This window comes from Octodon degus, unplaced genomic scaffold (genome assembly GCF_000260255.1).
Source record: "Octodon degus isolate 3935 unplaced genomic scaffold, OctDeg1.0 scaffold00045, whole genome shotgun sequence".
Taxonomy (NCBI): domain Eukaryota; kingdom Metazoa; phylum Chordata; class Mammalia; order Rodentia; family Octodontidae; genus Octodon; species Octodon degus.
In genome coordinates this window covers 11254687-11268242 of record NW_004524621.1, presented here as the reverse complement: position 1 = coordinate 11268242, position 13556 = coordinate 11254687, and the positions used below count along the sequence as shown (strand labels likewise).

At 38.6% G+C, this 13556-nt stretch overlaps 1 protein-coding gene across 5 annotated transcripts in view; it reads left to right on the top strand.

The window, feature by feature from the left end:
* Positions 1–13556, top strand: part of Unc13b (unc-13 homolog B) — a 273280-nt gene that overhangs the window by 162996 nt on the left and 96728 nt on the right. For all 5 annotated transcript variants that reach the window (XM_023715882.1, XM_023715883.1, XM_023715881.1 and 2 more), the window contains 2 exons: positions 7795–8109; positions 11016–11106. In XM_023715882.1, coding sequence (XP_023571650.1) covers positions 7795–8109; positions 11016–11106 — 406 coding nt within the window. The remainder of the gene's footprint in view (positions 1–7794; positions 8110–11015; positions 11107–13556) is intronic.

The window sequence follows — 13556 nt, the reverse complement described above, 5'->3', positions numbered from 1 at the left end:
CCTATTCCATTTTTGAGAGTTCTTAGTCATTCTGAAAAGCAGCAGGACTTAGGAGAAAAAGGAAGCATTTTTCCTTCATTTAAGTTTTCTTTCACTGATAGTTGTACCCTTGTTAGTGACCAGCACATTCATGTCTCAGCAGCAACCACTGATACAGAGATTGATAGAAGTTGTCATGAAGATGTCAAACTTAGTTCAGTAAAATCTAGTTCGGTTCCAAATATTCATAATGATCTAGGGAAATTTGATAGTATAGAGGAATTTAATAAGAATAAACAAATAAATTATCCCCCAAATGCCAAACTTAGTTCAATAAAATCTAATTCAGTTCCAAATATTTGTAATGATCTAGGGAAATATGGCAGTACAGAGAAATTTAATAAGAATGGCCAAATATATTGTCCTGAAGATGCCAAACTTAATGTAGTAAGATGTGATTTAACCCTAGATGTTAATGATTTGGGGAAACTTGAGAGTATAAAGAAATTAAATTCAAGTGACCACACAGCAGTAGAAAATTGTGAAAAAGATATTGTAACTGTCCCTGGGGTTGTGACTAAAGAACATATAACTTCAGCTCTTTCAGGAGAAGATAAAAATCCTACGCAAGTGACATTTTCAACAGTATCAGACTCTTCATTAGAGTTTATTTCTGCCATTTCAAAACTCACTTTGGTTAATGATATTAATGAAGACAAAGTTGTTAATAAAAATTTCAAAAAAAGAATCCAGGGAGGTCTCCTTTCTGGTCTTTTCAATAGATTTTCTTCTGAAAACGTATCTAATCAACAAGAATTAAATTTAAAAAATGCAGAACAGAAAAATGATGAGTCCCATCACATGAGTAGTACCCCAGGTTTATTACTCTCTGGAATATTTAACTCAACATTAAGTAGCAGTATGAATGACTGTAAACAAGATGAAGTAAAATTCCTATCTTCAGGTGACATAAAAAGTATGAATGGAACTAAGCATTTATCCTTATATGATGTCCCTACTACTTCATGTACTACTTCTGAAAACCAGAGGACACAGATTAAAAAACAAACTTGTAGCTCCATATCATTATCTAAAGAAAACATACCATCTCATGCTTGGGTTAATAATTGTTACTGCCCTCCTACACAGAAAAGCCAGGAAAGTGAAAAGGATTATCCCTCTTCTCCGAACATAGTACTGAACTGTGCTCCCAGTGCTGAACAGGGCCTCTTTGAGAAATCTATGGCCAAGAGGCCAATAACAAACCATATTTTTGAGGCAAAAGTACATGTAAATTCAAACACATCAAATTCACCTATACTAGATGCTAAACCAAGCCAGTACCACACATTTGAAGAGATGAATAGTCCTTTCTGCTTTATATGGGACACTGACATAAATGATTTCTCTAAAAACTTCACAAAACTTCAACCAGTGTATTTGTTGAATCAAAATACTTTCACTTCATTGGATGGTTTCTTGTGGCCTGATTTAGAAAACGCAAGAATATATTTTTACCAAAAAGATCAAAATGGAACTATGATGGATTGGAGAACAAATCCAAGCAATGTCATTTGGTGTGACTTACCATATAAATCATCCAACCAGTTAGTATTTAATGAAGATTACTTATTAAGTGATGTGTGGGCAGCTAACCAATTCTATGAAAGTTCTGGTTATTTTCCAGTTAATGAGACTAAGGATTCACCAGAAGAATTACCCATTGACTTGAGTTATTCTTCAAATTATGACAAAACTGCATGTTCCACAGTTGACCAAGAATCATTAAAAATGGATGAAAACTTTACTTTTTCAAGTTTTGGCTATGAATACCAGGAATGGTTGTCATGCCTTGAAAATGGAGTATGGTGGCCCTCAGAAGATGGGAATTATGGATACTATATGTTCCATGATGGTCAGTATATTTATTCTGTCCTCACAGATTCTACTGGGGAATATGCATATTTATTTATACCTGATTATTCTTATCAAGGGTATTTGAATTACAATTTACAGACAACTGATCTATCAGGTATTATGTTAGAAGACAGCATTATTTCTACCCCCAAATTACTTGATAAGGAAGATGGACTATTTTGGTATGTTGAAGAAGAACCAGTTGATGACCCTCTTGATTTATCTTTGAACTCACCTAGAAGAGAGGGACCATTGTATTTAAATTTAGGCACTTTTTCACAAGTGCTTGAAGAATCAAGTTTTGGTCAAAGAGATCAGCCATTAGATTTTTCAGGGTATAATCCTCAAAAGTTTAAAGGAGATTTTAGATCTTTCAAAGAAAAGTCCTGTGGTTTTGAAGGCCTTGAATATATACTGGACCTCAGAAAGCCCCAATCTATTGGTAATCATGTCTTAAACAGAGATAAAATTAGAGAGAGAGATAAGAACCAGCCTCTGGCTAAAGATTCATCAGTTCATCTTTCCAGTTTTCATTGGCTTCAGTCACCTTATGATGAAGCTGCCTCTTTGGTTCATCCTGAAGATATGACGAAAGGCTCACAACAGTCAGATGAAACATCACCAGTGAACAAAGTGACTCCATCATTTTCTGTTTTGGGTGCCTTGGTTAGAAGTACTTTGAATTTTGGCAACAGTGAATCTTTGGAGAGTTTGGTTGTACAAAAAATAGATCAACGGTCAGAATTAGCAAAGTTCACAAATGATGGTCTTGAGTCACTTATCTTGAATAAGCAATTACAGAGTAAATCCCAAAAGGAGGAAGAAAGTTGTCTTAAAGATTCAGAGAGAAAGGCAGTGTCCAATGTTGAGCAACCAGAGTTTACTAAAAATATGAAGCAGAGATTCCCCTTACATAGAAACATTCATGTGAAAGAACAAAGTTTGTTAAAATCTGATTATCAGGTAAGCCAAACAACTCCTCAAACTCAGTCAGGTATAGAAGATGATAATAAAATCATTGTAGGCGACTCTATTTCACCTTCTGTTGTATCACAGTTTAGTAGGGATGAGTATAAAAATTGTGAATTTCCTCAAGACCAGTCTTCCAAAGAGCCTGAAAGAACATTATTTAAAAGTGCACTAAAATTCTTTGGTCAAGGAGAAGTATCTTCAGGAAGTATGACGCCAAATGAAAAACAGTCATCTACATTTTTCAGCCTCTTTAAAACCCAAGTGAATAAAGAAGAGTCATCAAACTTGGAGAACAGTGATAAAAGTGAAAAAACATCATTTCAAGAAAAGAAAGAATCTTCTGGTGTTTCAAATTTTTTTGGTACTATTGGTGATTTCTTTAAAACTAGTGTATCTCCCGTTCAGACAACTGAAAATATATCTGTTTCTTCGGTGACTGATAAAGATGAGGTCAGATCAAGTTCTAATCCTGTAGAGGTAACTAGTCAGGTTATTGGGAACTGTCCTCCTAAGCCAATTTCCTCTAAAGGAAAGGCTAGAGTTAGAAGCCTGAATAAACAGACTACTATTGATGACAGTGGTCTAAGGGAACCACCAACTAGCAAGATCCAAAGTGATAATTTGAATGAAAAAGAGAAACTTTTCAGAGGCCACCTAATTCAGGAGTCAGCAAATCTTTGTTTCTCAAGTAGTCTCAAAGAATCTCCCAGTGATTCTTCAAAAGAAAATAGTGGAACTACAGTGAAAGAAGCTCCGAGTAACAGAGTATCTTTTGACATTCTAAACAGAAGGCAAAATGAACAAGATCATTTTCCTAACCAAGACAAGAGTTTTTCAACAGCTACAACATCTTCATCTCAACCAGAGCTGCCAACCAGAAAGAATATATTCTCTTTTTTGACTAGATCTGAAAATTCTAAGAACAGAGCTTCTGCTGCTCTACCCAAATCCAAATCTCAAGCAGAAGGGTTATTCACACTTTCTTCTTTTTTCCCCACTACTAGCTCAGGCATCAAGAAGGATACTTCTCGTAGTAGCTCTACTTTTAGTTTCTTCGGCTTGGCCTTCCTAGATGAAAAACAACAGACTCCTGGGGAAAAACAGAGCCTTTTAACTGTTGCTCCAGTGACTTCTCAGCCCTGCAAAAAACCAAGTGTTTCTGTAGACACTAGTGAAACAATCAGTCTGAAAGATTCTAGTGGTCATAGAGATAGCATAGCCCAAGAAGTGATTCATGAACAGCAAGTGATCCCTTGTATTTCCATTAACAACACCAGCGAGGTTACCTCCCTTGTAGATGAGCTCAGTGTAGAGAAAATTCAGGGAAATCTTTGTTCCAGTAATGAGCCAGAGACATCTTCAGATTTTCAGATAAATCAGTTGCAAAAAGATGTTCCTCCTTCACCAGAATTTCAGGAGCACACTGAAACATTCCTTGTTGAAGAAGTGGAAGCCCCCCATAAAGAAGCTTTCAACCAGAAAACCTCTTCCAGTGATTCGTTGGTAAACTCTTTTTCTCATGATGATCATTTGAACAAAGAGCTCAGTGGCCACAATGAAAGACTTACCACTGACTCCTTGAGCTTGCCATTAGGAGAGACCCCTGATAAGATCACACCAAGGGTTCTAGAGTCTACTTCTGCTTCTCTAGACCCAGGGGGTGGAGGGCCTCTCCAGAATGAAGATGCAGGCAAAGAGGAAGACAAAACAGTATTAGGCTCTAAAGTAGAAATGCTTTCAGGATTTGTGACCAAAGTAAAATCTTTCTCTGAATGTCTACCTGAACCTCCTAAAACTTTCTCTGGACTTTTCTCCTCTCCAAAATCTCCAAAGAAAAACTCCTTTTTTTCCCTTTCTTCTGGGGCATCACCTCAGCCTCTCAAAAGTGAGTTGTTTAGAATTTTTAGAAACCCCAAGCCAGAAACATGTAAAGAACCATCTGTAGCAAATTCATGCCTTCAAAGTAGTTGTTCCAGAGATTCTGTAGAATTGGTACCCCCAGAACGTTTATGCAGAGAAGCTGCCTCTTCAGCACTCAATTCTGACTCTCCTGACAGTGATTATAGAATGAATGTGATTAGTATAACATCAGAATCAGATACCTTGATAGATGATCTCCAAATGACCATTGAAAATGAAAAACATAATATTCCTGAAAATATTCCAGGACCCCAAGGTTTTGACACAGTAGCTACCTCTTCTGTCTCTGAAGATGATATGAGGCAAGGAAGGCTATCTCTGAGTGATGAAGGAGACATGGGGTTGTTGCAGGGCACAGACACAGAGGCATCATTGGAAGCAGAGCATAGTCTACTGCCAACACAATTGCATCCACATTCTCCTGGGATTGCTGAAGAGCTTCTTCCTGCACTTCAACCACCACTTCCTCTTGATCCAGAGCCAGCTATTCAAACTGACTCCATAAATAAAGACTTATTGGAACTGAATGTAACCAGTTCACTAGAAATCAATACCACACTGTGTACTGAGGCAAGTGTCAGCAAGAGTACCACATTAGAAACCCAAGAGTATATTGCCCACCATTTGCCAAAGCCACCTGTGCTTTGCACCAAGGACAGTTGTGGGGCAGTTCATGCCCAGAAAGATCCACCTGCAATCCCTCAGGAAACAGATCAGCCAAGATCTCATTTTGAAATCCCAAACATGACCAGTTGGCCAAAATTGCCCTTCTCATCCTCTTCTACTGACTATGGGAAGACATTGAGCTCTTTCTTTTCTCCACCTTCCTCCTCTGGCAACAAAACAGCAGAGACTAGTTTAATGTCCAGTTTTAAAAAGTTATCAACTCTATTTGAGGGAGGTAGTGAAGGGAAAGGGAGTAAACTGGCAAGTGATATAAAGGTAGGATTTGGAAAGAAACCAGATCTTTCATTTCCCTGGCCAAATGAGAACAAAGGGAACCCTGAACAGATTTCTACAGAATCTTCCCCTCCAGTTTTGGTTAGCACCAGCAGCCAGGACCTGAACTCCAGCGATAGTGACAAAGCTTTGAAGTCTGCTCAAATATCTGGGGCAAGAGCTGAGCCAACTGAGGTCAATACTCAGCCTTCTGTGGCCTCTGAACAGTTGGAAGCTAGGCCAAGTACCTTAACTCATTGGCTTCCAGAGCCTGGAGAAATGGGAAACCAAGTGGAAATCCTGGCATCTGGAGAAGGTTGCGATACAGAAGGCAACCTCTCTAGTTCCACCTGTCCTTCAGGAAAACCTGAGGAAGAACACAGCACTGTCTCTGAACTACTTCACCTGCCAGAAGAACAAGTAGAGGAGGTGGTGTTGGCTAATGCTGACTCTCTTTCACATGTACAGCAGCCAGTTGCTCTGAGTGACATCAAGGACCCAGTGACCAACAAAAGGCCTGTTTTCAACTCAAGCATCATAAATGGTTTTAAGAAATTTGCCATTTATGATGTAAATGACTTAGTGGTAGATTATCTTAGTTGCTCTTTATCCAATTATATCTTTCCTAGCACTTGGCATTCATGTTAAATAGGGGTTAAGTAACAACTAATTCATGGGTGGGTATTTTCATCCTCTCCTTTCAGTTCTTATTGGAACAAGGAGTGTCCTGCTTAAAGGAAAAGCTAGGCCTTGTGATCTCATGCCGATGTGCTTTTCCTTATATAATGTGGAATAGAGAATGCAAAACAGAAAGAGGCAGCAAATATTTATGTGGCATGTGTTTATTATTACTATATAATTGGATATGATGTTTCCTTGGGTCTTAGACACTTATAACTTATAAGTGGTTTCCCATATAGATGGGAAAAAAACGTACTTTGCTTTGGTTTTTCAAGCCTTCTAAGGTGCTTCTTCCAGTGGCAATAAGAGAATTACATAAAATACAAAATGTAAAAGATAACTTACAATAATCTATATTTTATGTCCTATTCCATATGAATTTATATAACTTCTGTGGTATTGGTCTTTAATCCCATTGTATCACAATGTAGTTCTTCAGGTGGAAGAACTACAACAAAGGACAGCTCTGAGTTTCTGTGTGACATTACTCAAAGCATTTATCAGATACCAGCCTTAAGGGTAGTAAAAAGTAGGGACTGATGTCTGGTAAGTGCTTTGAGTAAAGTCTCACAGGAGCTCAGAATTACCCTTTGCTATTGTTCTTCAATCTAGAGCATTATGCAGGATCCATCTGCAGAAGTATTATTCTCCCTAAGAACAAACATCATACAGTATAAAGAATGTTAGTTTTATCTCTGTCTCTGTTACATTGATCTCTGTCTCAGACCAATCTCTTAGAATTGGTCAGAAGCTGAGAGAGACAGACAGACAGACAGACAGACAGACAGACAGACAGACAGACAGACACACACGTGACTTGGTACCTAGTCAACTGACATGTGATAGTTTCCATTACTTCTTCCCACAGATGACTGATACATAAAAGAACATCCCATTCTCCTTCACTTGTGCTGAGATATAGATATATACATTTACAGTTGTAGAGCAATAAATGAAAACCTGTTTATTAACTAATAGCAAAGGAGAGTAGTGTTCATTTATTCCACTTTACTATGTGGAAATTGGAAAACTAACCATAGCCACTGGATAAGTTTTTTTAGAAGACTAAGTAGAGAATTTCAGGAATAAGCAATAGGCCATTTTAGTATTTCTTAATCCTGCAGACAAGTCAGGTGCAAGTAAAGGCTGAGGTTAAGTGCTGTTAGAGGAACACACAAAGTGCCTATTGTGTGTTTTCTTACTGTGTTTCTGCTAAATAGAAACTGATTTTTTTCTTGTTTGTGAAGTTTGGTCCTGTTTTTCCTAGGAACCTCTTGTTTGTGATTATTGCCCTGACAGAGTAATTGTTTCCTGGATTTATCCATGCTTGTGTCCTGGTCTCTGTTTTGCACTATTTATTCATCTGTCTTCCTCTCATTCTCACAGCCCCACCAGCAGTAGTAGGTATGGATCCTCCTGTAATGTGAGTCAAGGAAGCTCTCAGCTCAGCGAACTAGAGCATTATCAGGAACAAGATGATGACCGCCGTGAGCGAGACTCAATTCATTCCTGCCACAGCTCTGGAAGCCTCTCCAGAGATGGGAAGGCTGGTTTTGGAGAACAAGACAAAGCCTTGGAGGCAAGAGGTGAAGCAGCGAAGGGGAGAGCATGTGAACCCAAGGAGACTACAGAAGATGTCACAGCCTCTCCTCCCCCAGATCTGGTGCTACACAAGGACCATGTTGTAGCCCCCCAGGAGAGGTAGGTGGTACCTCATGTGCTTCCTCAGTGCCTGCTCTATAGTATTACTGAGTATAAGTGCTTTGCATTTGTTTCTCTGAAGCTGGGTATGGTAGGGGCCAAGAAAATCACACTCAGCTCTTCACTGCTTCCTTTGAATTTTGCTGTGATTTCCAGTGTATTTTAGGGAGCTCTGAAGAACACTTGGGTTCTTTGTAGTAAATGAACAGCAGAGTGCTGGGATCCTTTGAGCCTGCAGTTGTCTTTTTTTTTTGAGATAGGGTCTCATTATGTAGTTAGTTCTTTAGGCCAGCCTTGAGCTCTCTGCAGTATATAGCCCTGGCTGGCCTCCAGCTCTCAGCAATCCTCCTGTTTTGGCCTTCCAAATGGTGGAATGACAGGTGTGTGCTACTATACCTGGCTTGAATCTTAAGTATTTTGACCCTATACATGGCATTCTCTCTGTGTGAAATGACTTGAGCCCTGCAGGGGATGCTTTTGGTCTTTTGGCTGGATTACTACCCCATTAGTGTTCTAACTTCTTTTGTGAACATGTTTTGTACCTGGGCTGAGAAATATTAGAATAGAGTTAAAGAATTGATTTACAAGATAGATTTAACCCATTCTTTTCCTCCAGAGCCCAGTGGTATATTTAACAGTTTCTATTCATAAGAAGACAAATTTGGGCTGGGCAGATGGCTCAGTAGAATAAGCACTTCCCTGGCAAGTGCAAGGGCCTGAGTTCAATGCCCGGTTCTGAAAAAAAATAATAAAAAATTTTAAAAAAGAAGACAAATTTAAAATTTGCTCTTCTAGCAATCTGATAATGAAGTTCAGTATGGAGTTTGAGATTTGTCACTGTTATTGAGCTAAATTGGGTAGAATAGAAGAGAGGTTGGTGCACCGCAGTTCTATCAGTATTTGCACTAATGTTTTGGGATTGATCTTATGGGAAGCTAGTATATAAATTATAAGGTGTTTAATAACATCCCAGGTCTCAATAATTGATGCCAGTAGCAACTCCAGAACTCTTTCCAGCTGGACATGATGGTACATGCCTGTATCCTACCATATGGGGGGCATAAGTTTGAGGCCAGCTTGGGCAGCATAGAGAGTTCCAGGCCAGCCCAAGATGCAGAGAGACCCTATCTCAAAAAGGAAAGTAAGGGCCAGCCAAATAGCTCAGCAGACTAAAGCACCTGCTTAGTCAGAGCGCAGTGGCTGGGGTTCAATTCCCAGGGTACTGTGCTGGCCCTCCTCCTGGGGCACGCTGAGATGGCAATTGAAACTGGGTGTGGTGGTACCTACCTGTAATCTCAGCTCTTGGGAGGCTGAACACAGGCAGATCACTATAAGTGCGATCTACATAGTGAGACCTTGTAGATCCTGTACTAAAATACAATGAAAAAAGAAAAGAAAAAGATGACTTTCTTCATTCAACATTGTCAGATTCTCCTTCTGGGGTAAGTTTGTCTCAGTTGAAAATCAATGGGGAAAAATGATAAGGGCTGGATATAACTTAATATTCTTAGATCACAAGGTCTGATAGATATTAAAGCCTCATAAAAGGATAGTGAGGGCCAGAAAAAATAGCTCAATGGATTAAAGTGCCTGCAAGCAGGTGCAGGGACTGGGGTTTGATCCCCGGGCCTGCCGTGCCAGCCCCACCCCCTGGGGCACATTGAGATGGCAGTTGAGACTGGGCATGGTGGCATATGCCTATAATTCCAGCTGTTTGGAGACTGAAAACAGGCAGATCACTATGAGAGTCCAATCTAGTAGTGAGACCCTGAACACCCTGTAGACCCTTCCCTAAAATACAAAAAAAAAAAAAAAAAAAAGGACAGTGAAAGCCAATTACATGGTAAAAGATAGGAAATAGTGCTTTTATTCTATCACTGGATTAGTAGATAAATCATGTATCTTTCGAAAGACATAAACTTCCTTTTTGTTCTCCCTCTGGGGTATATTAACAGGCAGAATATGCAGGAGACCTCATGCTGGTCCAGCCTCTCATGGGATTGATGACCCATTCACGGGCTGACTTGTTATGAGCTTTGGATAGTAGTGACCATTATGGCTGAGCTCATGTTAGAGAAGCAGAAGTGCTCAGAATAAATACTTGTCCTTTTTTACCTTCAGGTCCTAGCTGTGCATGTGAAGCCCAGCTTTCTCCTGGTCAGAGTGCCCACAAATGTTTTTAGACACTTCTATTGAGCCATTTGTTAGATAGTATCAGAGCCTAGCATTTATTTCCCCTGTATAAGTGGTCTGTTACTGTGGCTATTTGCTCCAAAGGGAGGAAAGAGGAGCATTATTGCTAAGAATTAAGCACTGATCCAGTTAAGAACCAGGATGATGACTTGCTCTAATATAAGGTAGTGTTTTTGCCCAAAGGTACTTGTTATATTCATTTTACAGAGGGTACCAGATCATGGAAAGAAGTCACTTTTATATAGTCTAGGAATTGGTAAGACTTTCAAAATACTTATTGGAGCAGGAATGGTTTGCAGGAACAAAGATCTGCCCGAAAGAAGCTATGTAAAACTCCCATGGTAGGCTGTTGGTCTTGTGAGGAACTTCTTCTATAGCCCTGTGTGGTTTCTATGCTTGTCATTGACACGTGCTATTGTCATTTTTTCTCTAGTGTCAGGATCCCAGTCTGTTCAGTGAGCTACTGCATTGGGCAAATCAGGGGAAGGGAGACTAGGAACAGATGAAAAGCTAAAAGGAGCTGTCACTTTAGAGAGGAATTGTTTGCACATTAGGTATTTAGGACTGTGCTGTTTTAGTGGCCTGAATCACTAAACATGTGTAGGCATGAGTAAAAACCATTTTATTTTAGATATTTGGCAATCTTGCCTTGAGAGTACTGTCACCTTATGGCCTGGACTATTTTTAAGAAACATTCTTTTCTTTGTTACAAGTCTTCCTGAGGAGAATGCATCGTCACCCTTTACTCATGCCAGAGCACACTGGATCCGAGCAGTCACCAAGGTTCGACTCCAGTTGCAGGAGGTAGGAAATCTGTTCCAACATGGTTGGGACAATTTTTCTTTTGAAATTGGGAGACATATGGTGCTCAAGAAGCAGTCAGTGCTTAGTCATCTTACTTGAGCTGGGAGTGTATAGCAGTTAAGCCAGAGCCTTAAGAGATGGAGGTGGCCTTGGTTCTTTGTATGCTGATTAGTGGAAATCAAGTAGACCTAATGGGCTGAGAGTTTGATGGTGCATTTATATGTTTATTTTCGATACCGTCATCTCTGTAAAGCCAGTTAAGTTTGAGTTTAGGGTCGAGGGCTCTACCAAGACCCCTTGGTCATTTGTCTGCTTTAGCCAGACAGTTCAAGTACTACTGAATGATAGATGGGACCAGAAACAGGTACAAAGATTTTTCTAGGATTCCCTAACTTAAGCCCCAAGGAATCAAACATTAAAAGCTAAAAAAAAAAAAAAAAATTATTTTAAAGTAAGGAGATAAATGTTTCATTTTCAGTGTTATGAACTTGACATGTCCTTATACATATACCAATAAGAGAGGCATCTGTAGGCAGAAGGGATGTTTATCAATGATGACATGTGGTTTTCAGTAACATAAAACCTGGCATATACTGAAAATGCAAGCCTGCTTACATGAGTAAACATGTCCTTTTAAAAATAATTTCAAACATAGGGAAAAGTTGAGAACTTCTGTGTCTCTTACTTCAGCAGTTGACACTTCACATTTGAATCGTTACCCTTCCTCCCTTAAAATCAGTCTTTTTCTGAACTACTTGAGAGAAAGTGGGATACTTGTATTTTGTCACTTCTAGCTAATGCTTTTGTTTGTGTTTCCCTAAAAATAATGCTGTTGTCCTAAATAATCATAATTGAACTATCCAAATCAGAAAAACAACAGTGAAAACACTATCATCTCATTCTTTTTTTTGTTTGTTTGTTTTGTTTTTTTTTAGTGTACTTATTCTTTTTAACTTTTTTTTTTTTTTTTGGCGGGACCGAGGTATCATCATTTCAGACAAATTGGACCAATGATTCCAACAATGTCTCTTTTTTCCCCTTTGATCTAGAACCGAATGATGTTGCATGTACTAGTTCTAGCTCTTTAATTTCTTTGACTCTGGAACAGTTCCTCAACAGTTTTCCATCCTCAACAGTTTTAAATGGTATAGGCCTTTTTATTTGGTAGTGTGTTTTTCAAATTTGGTCTGTTGAGTATTTCTTCAGGTTCACACTCAGGCTATGCTTTCTTGATAGGACTCACACAGAAACTGTACTGTGCTCCTTTCATTGCATTGCTGGAGGAAGTATGTGATGTCAGCCTGGCCTGCCGTTTGTAATGTTAGCCTTAATCATTTGGATGAGTTTGTACAGGTTTCACCACTGTCAAGGCACACAGTTTCCTTTGTAATTAGTAAGTGCTTTGTAGTGAAAACATGTGAGACTCTCAGTAACCTTGTGCTTTATCAGATCTCCACTAGGTTTCCATTGATATCCCTTGTCTGAAGCTACCACCTGTGGTTGCCAAATGGTAACTATGTCTTTTCTGTGTTGATTAGTTGGTGTTCTAAGCAGATTTTTCTTTTCTCCTATTATTTGTGGTAGTGAGGGCTCATGGATTCCTAATTATTACATGAGTTGTAATCCATTACTGTCATTTATTTTGATGTTCAAATTGTTCTAGCCTTGCTTCATATCTTTCATGTAGAAGGTAGTATTTTAATAGCTATTGAAAAGGTGACTGCTTTGGAGAAAGAATTCTCTCTCGCTCGCTCGCTTATTTTTAATGTTGAGACTGGGTCACATTATACCAATTTCAAGTCACTACTAAACTGCCTGGGCTAGGCTCAACTTCCTGTCCTTCTGCCTCAGCCTTCCATGGTGCTGGAGTTATAGGTGTGGGTTGTCACTCGCAGCTGGGGACAGCATTTTGGACACAAATGTTTGAAAATGATTCATTTGTATAAATGTGTTTATCTGTGTTCTTTTGTTATCCGAAACAATGTGTATTATCAGTAAAAAACTTACAACTGCATGCTCTCAAATCTTAGAGAGTATTAATATATTAAAAATCCACTGAAAAATTTCAGTTTTGTTTTTGTCTTTGTTCCTGCTATGTTTTTATTTTTTTCTCTTTAAAATAAAATGAAAATTAAAGAAAGAAAAATTTCTGTGAGGTTTGAATTTATTTGTTTAAAATACAAAAATATTTCTGGCTCTTATAAACAATTGACTAAAGTTAGAGGATTATTAGCCAAATCTCAAAAAAATCTTTGAAAAACTGGCCTGAGGGAACTAATTACATTTTTTTTGTTTGATTGATACATAGATATCCTAGTCAGCTATGAAAACCAAGAATTAAAATAATTGAATGAGGACCCAAACCTTCAAGTCATTCTATAATTAAATATTAAATGAGATTTAAAATATGCTGAGGCATATTATGTCACATTGTTTTCACTAAAAATTAT